We start from the raw sequence: 6525 nt of genomic DNA on the forward strand, positions 1-6525 counted from the left end.
GAACAAATTTTCGTAAATGTCTTCCACTGATTCTAGCTTTTGATAAGAAGTACCGTTTTCAACTGAAATATTCCACACGAAAAATATGATTTTATTAGAGGCTGTGCACGTAATTGTAAGTTTGGTATAATAATAAACGAAGTATTGCATGTTTTTAACCGACTTCCAAAAAAGGAGGAGGTTCTCAATTCGACTGTATTTTTTTTTTTTTTTATTTATGTTACATCAGAACTTTTGACTGGGTAGACCGATTTCGACAAATTTTGTTTTAATCGAAAGGTGGTGTGTGCCAATTGGTCCCATTTAAATTTATTTGAGATCTAACAACTACTTTTCGAGTTATATCTAATAATGCGTTTTTACTTGACGCTTTTTTCGTCGACCTACGTTGTATTATACCGCATAACTTTCTACTAGATGTATCGATTTTGTTAATTCTTTTTTTGTTGGAAAGGGGATATCCCTAGTTTGGTACCGTGATAAGTAAACCAGGATCTGATGATGTGATCCCAGAGAAATCGAGGGAAACTCTCGAAAATCTGTAATAAGTTTTTACTGGGTATACCGATTTTGATAATTTTTAATTTGATCGAAAGCTGATGTTTATCATGTAGTCACATATAAATTTTATCGAGATCCGATAACTACTTTTTGAGTAATCTTTGATAACGCGTAGTTGCTTGACTTTTTTTTCGTCGATCTACGTTGTATTACTCGTCGATGTAATTGAAGTCGGTTTTTTTTTCGTTTGCGAGCAAATACAATTATTATGTATTTTAATTTTAAGCTTTTGTATTATAATTTTTATTTATTATTTTTTACGGAACTGCAGTATAGTACGATTTCATTTTAATGTATTAAAGTAAATCTAAATTTATGATGCATATTCCGTTCCCAACTTCCATTATATTGTTTTATACATTGTTTTCTCTAAAAAGCGTTGAAAATATATGTTAAAATATATATGTGGTGATCTGTCGTAGAAATAAGACAATGACTTATTTTATTACCAGTCTCACTCACTTCAGCCTATCGCAGTCCACTGCTGGACATAGGCCTCTACAAGTTCGCGCCAAAAATGGCGTGAACTCATGTGCTGCCCATAGTCACCACGCTGGGCAGGCGGATTAGTGACCGCAGAGTTGGCTTTGTCGCACCGAAGACGCTGCTGCCAAGCCAAGTTGGATGGTTATCCCGCCATCAATCGGCTTTTTAAGTTGCAAGGTGGTAGTGGAACTATGTTATCTCTTAGTCGCCACTTACGACACCCACGGGAAGAGAAGGGATGGTTATATTCTTTACTGCCGTTACCACATAGTAGTTCATATGAGTTCACGCCATTTTAGTGCGAACTTGGCGAAGCCTGTATCCAGGAGTGGACTGCGATAGGCTGAATTGATGATGATTATGATGATGATGATGATAATGATGATGAGTGTATCTTCCTTATTTTTTAGCGCTACGATGATTTGGCAGCCCTTAAATCTTACTGAAACTTGTCCCCCCAACTCAACGCTCACCGCCTGCTCACACTTTGGATACGTTTATCTGAATCTACTACTACATTTATTCAATAGCTCTATTGATGAGGAAATAAAGAAATTTTATAACGAACCAGATGACGACCAGTATGAGTTCGACTTTATAGTAGTTGGAGCTGGTGCTGCGGGTTGCGTGGTCGCTAAACGGTTGTCTGAAAACCGTGATTGGAAGGTGAGTATCTCATGAATTATAACTAATATATATATATTTTAATTTAGCAGTGCTGAGAGTAGAATTGTATGAAAAGAAAGGAGAATGTATGAAAAAAATAATTAGTTATCGTTGTTGATAGTCCAAATTTCGTAAAAAAAAAACTTACAAATAATTAATCGACAATGCAACAGATATGAAGGAACACTAGTCAATGTGTGAGCTGGATTTAGTCATGCTCCTTCAAGGTATTCTTGACGACTTGAAGTTCAAGTAATTTACAATACAAAGAAGTTCTTTACTTTTTTCTTTCTCTAACATAATTCCATAATTCATTCGATTTCTTTTATATTGGAATATAATGATCTGTTGGAACATATTTGCAAAATTAAAAACGCATAAAATCTGTAGAAATAATCAAATCCCGCTTATTTCATTTATAACGGTTTTATCTTCAACATTAATAGTACACAGTTATAGGAGGACTTTATTTTTCAGGTGTTGCTCTTGGAAGCAGGGGGCGAACAACCGGACGTGACTCTTGTCCCAGGTCTGTCTGGTATGTTGCGGAGTACAGACATAGTCGAAGAGTTTCAAACTGAGCCCAATGGGAAAAGCTGTCTCGCTCAATCGGATGGAAGGTGTAGTTGGACTATGTACGTAATTGGGTTCATTATATAAACTACTGCAATATTTTAAGCTGACTCCAACTTTGGACAGCTTATTCTCTCCAATGCGAGCCATTAAATTGTTTATTTGTACGTGTAAAGTAGTAATAGATGATCAATTATTGTGAGAACTGTAAAAAACTAACTAACTTTGACTAACTTTCACTGAAGTAGGGCAGAGCAGCAAATATCCTGCTCAAAATGTGGAACAGTCCGACTGGATAATTCGATCTTAGCTAAATAATACTGTTTTCAAGCAGTATTGTGTTCCTGTTGGTGAGTAAGGTGATTAGAGCTCCTGGGAGGAATTGGGAATGGGGTTGGCAACACGCTTGCGATACTTCTGGTGTTGCAGACGTCTATAAGCTATGGTAATCGCTTACCATAAGGTAAGCCGTGCGCTTAAAAAAACACCTGATAAAAATAACGTTACAAGACCGATGAATAAAATGTTCTATTTGACGATTTAAATAGATATCAGCCCACAGTAGGCCAAATAAACTTCTCCCTTCCCTCCCCAGTGTAGTAGAAAAGACCTTTATCCAGTAATTGGACGTTTATAAATAATATAAAAAATCGAGTGTGCTTTAGACAACACGACTGCTGCTGCACGCGTGCTGTGTGGCTACGGCACTAAAGAATTTAGTCACCCCCTCTCTTCCCGTGGGTGTCGTAAGAGGCGACTAAGGGATAACAAGGTTCCACAACCATCTTGGAACTTAAGAAGCCGACCGATGGCGGGATAACCATCCAACAGCTGGCTTTGAAATACACAGGCCGAAGACGGGCAGCAGCGTCTTTGGTGCGACAAAGCCAGTACTGCGGTCACCAACCCGTCTGCCCAGCGTGGTGACTATGGGCAAAACACATGAGTTCACGTTATTTTTGACGTAAACTTGTGGAGGCCTATGTCCAGCAGTGGACTGTATAGGCTGTAATGATGAAATAATATAAAAAATCGAGTGTGCTTTAGACAACACGACTGAAGTAAAACTTCTTTGGCACAAGGAAATATTACATTAGTAACTACATTTATTTAAAATACCGTATACAGACAGGCAGCAGAGTTGATGAACTAAAATATTGCTCGTAGAAGAAAACAGGCGTTGAGTTTTCCGGTATTTATTATGAGAGATTTGACAAACTAACCTTAGGTTTATTTATTTGTTATTGTTATCTATTCTAAGTTCATTTGTTTGCATAAACGCGCTAATCTTAGGAACAACTAGTCCGAATTGAAAAATTATTTTTGTGTGGATAGTCCATTTACTTATATTTTACGGCTTTATAGCATCGTGCTTCGACTAATACCAATAATAAGAAACGTTATAAAAACGGGAATAAATATTCATTTTTGAGAGCTTTCATTGCGGTCGCTGTGTCAACTTTGTTCGCTAACGAGTTGGTCACCATTAAAAGTTATACAAAAGTCCGCGGCAGCATAATTATGTCTATCTTATAAGGTTAACTCATTATAACATATTTTATGGTAATCAAGTTGGTTCTAAAATTATACAAGACTTAGGAAAGTGGTTCCGTAAATATGATATAAATCTTCATTGAAATAAATACGTTATTCATCACAAGTTGTTTATCAGTCGATAGAGCTAGAACAATAAACCTACCTTAAACCAAACATTAGCATCTTTAAACATAGAGCAGCGCCATCTAGTTTTACTTTATAGAACTATTCTAACAATTATTATTAAATATCATGATTTCCAAGTTTAAACAAGTATTACTTTTTGTTGGTGCAACGGTCACAGCTATGAATTATGCCTGTTGCGCTGGCGGTTGCGGGTTCGATCCCCTTACATGACAAACATTTGTATTGGCCATACAGGTGTTTGCCGCGGTCTGGGTGTTTGTGCAGTTCTTGTGAGTCTCCCCACCGTGCCTCGGAGAGCACGTTAAGCCATCGGTCCCGGTTGTTATCATGTACACCTGATAGCGATCGTTAGTCATAATAGGGAATATTGGAGTAGCGCGGTGGATTAAGCTCTGATCTTTCTCCTACATGGTGAAAGAGGCCTATGCCCAGTAGTAGGATATTACAGGCTGAAGCAATTACTTTTTGAACATAATTGTCCTTGAATTCATTTGATTTTCAGTGAATATCTTAAAAGATATCATATTTTTAACAAATGAATTATTATTATCTATTATTTAAAGCAGTAGATTTATAATTTGTTTGTTTAGAGGTAAAGTGATGGGAGGCTCCAGTTCGACTAATAACCTAGCGTACCTCAGAGGAAATAAGGCTGACTATGACGGCTGGGCGATGTTGGGAAATGAAGGATGGAGTTACAAAGATGTAAATATTAGTCTCTTTATATAATATAAACGATTTCAATAAAATAATCTTGTATTTTTGGACCGCTGCATAGAAGTGCATTATATTTAGAACTGTATACACCCAAGTATACACCCAATATTTTTAAACGTATGCTCACCAGTATTTTTAATATATTAACATATATTTTTTATCCTACTAAACAGGTACTTCACTTCTTCAAAAAATCAGAACGAAATATAGACATAGAAGCTTTAGATAGAAAATATCACGGGGTGACCGGAGAACAATATATATCCTGGTATTCTTACACAGATAAACCTTCACTGACGATGACTGAGGCTTTTCTCGAAAGAGGACTTCCCCTTACTGATGTCAATGGAGCCCAACAAGAAGGTACTATGCAAGCGCAGGCCATCGCGTTCTTAGGCCAAAGAATTTCGACCAATACAGCTTTCATACAACCAATTCGATATAAAATAGAAAATCTAACAGTTAAAGTAAACTCCAAAGTCCTTCAGATACTCATCGATGAAAATAAAAGGGCTCATGGGGTTATTTATACGCGAAACGGAAAGAAATTTACTGCATATTCTAAAAAGGAAGTGATTGTTAGTGCTGGAGCTCTTAATTCACCAAAACTTTTAATGTTATCCGGCATAGGACCCAGGGAACATTTAGAACAATTGGGAATACCCGTGATAAAAGATTTAGCTGTTGGAGAAAATCTACACGATCATGTCACCTTCAACGGTCTTTATATCGCTTTGTCCAATGAAACAGCCACAATTGTCAGTCCAGAGAAAATATTACAAGATATTATAAAATATGATGAAATGGACATCAAAACTGGCCCATTGTCTGCTAATGGGCCTTCTAGTACGGTAGCATTCTTCAGAAGTAGTCCGGACTTGATAGCTCCAGATGTACAGTGCCACTGTCGAAATATATTTAAATGGAGAGAATTTTATGAAGATCCACTAACAGCTGACAACGCTGCCATTTTTCCTACATCGTATTACGATTCTATATTACCAAGGATAATTCATCTTGCACCTAAAAGTCGAGGCAAACTTTTATTAAATGCAACCGATCCACACGGTCCCCCCATACTTTATGGGAATTACTTTGATGATGAAAGTGACATCACAACTTTACTAAAAGGTGTCAGATTACTCTTAACCCTTGAAGAAACCGAAGCATTCAAATTAACTGGAACACATTTCGTTAAGGAACCAATGCCCGCTTGCAAGGAATATGAATGGGGTACAGATGAATACTTTATTTGCATAATCAAATCGTATACAATGACCATTTATCACTATGTTGGTACTTGTAAGATGGGACCAAAAACCGACAAAAAGGCTGTTTTAGATAACGAATTAAGAGTGTATGGAATTTGTGGATTGAGAGTTATCGATGCTTCAATGATGCCATTTATAGTTGGAGGAAATACGAATGGTCCAAGCATTATGATAGGAGAGAGAGGTGTGGATTTTGTTATAAATTACTGGCAGGAAAATAGTGAACCATATTGTGCTTAGAAACATACATGTTTTCTGTTTTATCATTATAATTTTATAGGTCTATTAGTTCAATATACGCGGTAAAGTTGTTCCAAATGTTTTTATTTCAATTAGAGACTTCTATTCTGTCAACTTAATACTTTTTAATAAAAATATATGATAATGTGATTATAGTCCATTTCGTCTTTAACCGTCGATCGACGTCCAAAACCACCAGACACCTGCTTTTGCTTCAGTTTTCTAAACCTTGATACCAAAGATAAAAAGGAAAGGTTTGTCGAGCTATGTGGGTCACATAACTTTTACGATGGAATAGCAGTAATTTCAACTATTTCTATATCTTTAT

At 36.5% G+C, this 6525-nt stretch overlaps 1 protein-coding gene across 1 annotated transcript; it reads left to right on the forward strand.

Moving 5' to 3' along the window:
* Positions 1-1464: 1464 nt before the first annotated feature.
* Positions 1465-6197, forward strand: LOC123664372 (glucose dehydrogenase [FAD, quinone]-like). Its single transcript, XM_045598915.1, has 4 exons — positions 1465-1713; positions 2191-2348; positions 4560-4674; positions 4860-6197. Exons 1-4 carry the CDS (start codon positions 1465-1467, stop codon positions 6195-6197), a joined length of 1860 nt encoding a protein of 619 aa, XP_045454871.1.
* The last annotated feature ends 328 nt before the right edge of the window (positions 6198-6525 follow it).

Source organism: Melitaea cinxia, chromosome 22 (genome assembly GCF_905220565.1).
Source record: "Melitaea cinxia chromosome 22, ilMelCinx1.1, whole genome shotgun sequence".
In the NCBI taxonomy this organism is placed as follows: Eukaryota; Metazoa; Arthropoda; class Insecta; order Lepidoptera; family Nymphalidae; genus Melitaea; species Melitaea cinxia.

Excerpts from the sequence above, each read along its gene's own strand:
- LOC123664372 (XM_045598915.1), top strand. The coding sequence starts at position 1,465 with ATGATTTGGCAGCCCTTAAATCTTACTGAAACTTGTCCCCCCAACTCA. Across the intron at positions 1,714-2,190 it reads CTGAAAACCGTGATTGGAAG|GTGTTGCTCTTGGAAGCAGG; the intron begins GTGAGTATCTCA and ends TTTATTTTTCAG. Across the intron at positions 2,349-4,559 it reads GGAAGGTGTAGTTGGACTAT|AGGTAAAGTGATGGGAGGCT; the intron begins GTACGTAATTGG and ends TTGTTTGTTTAG.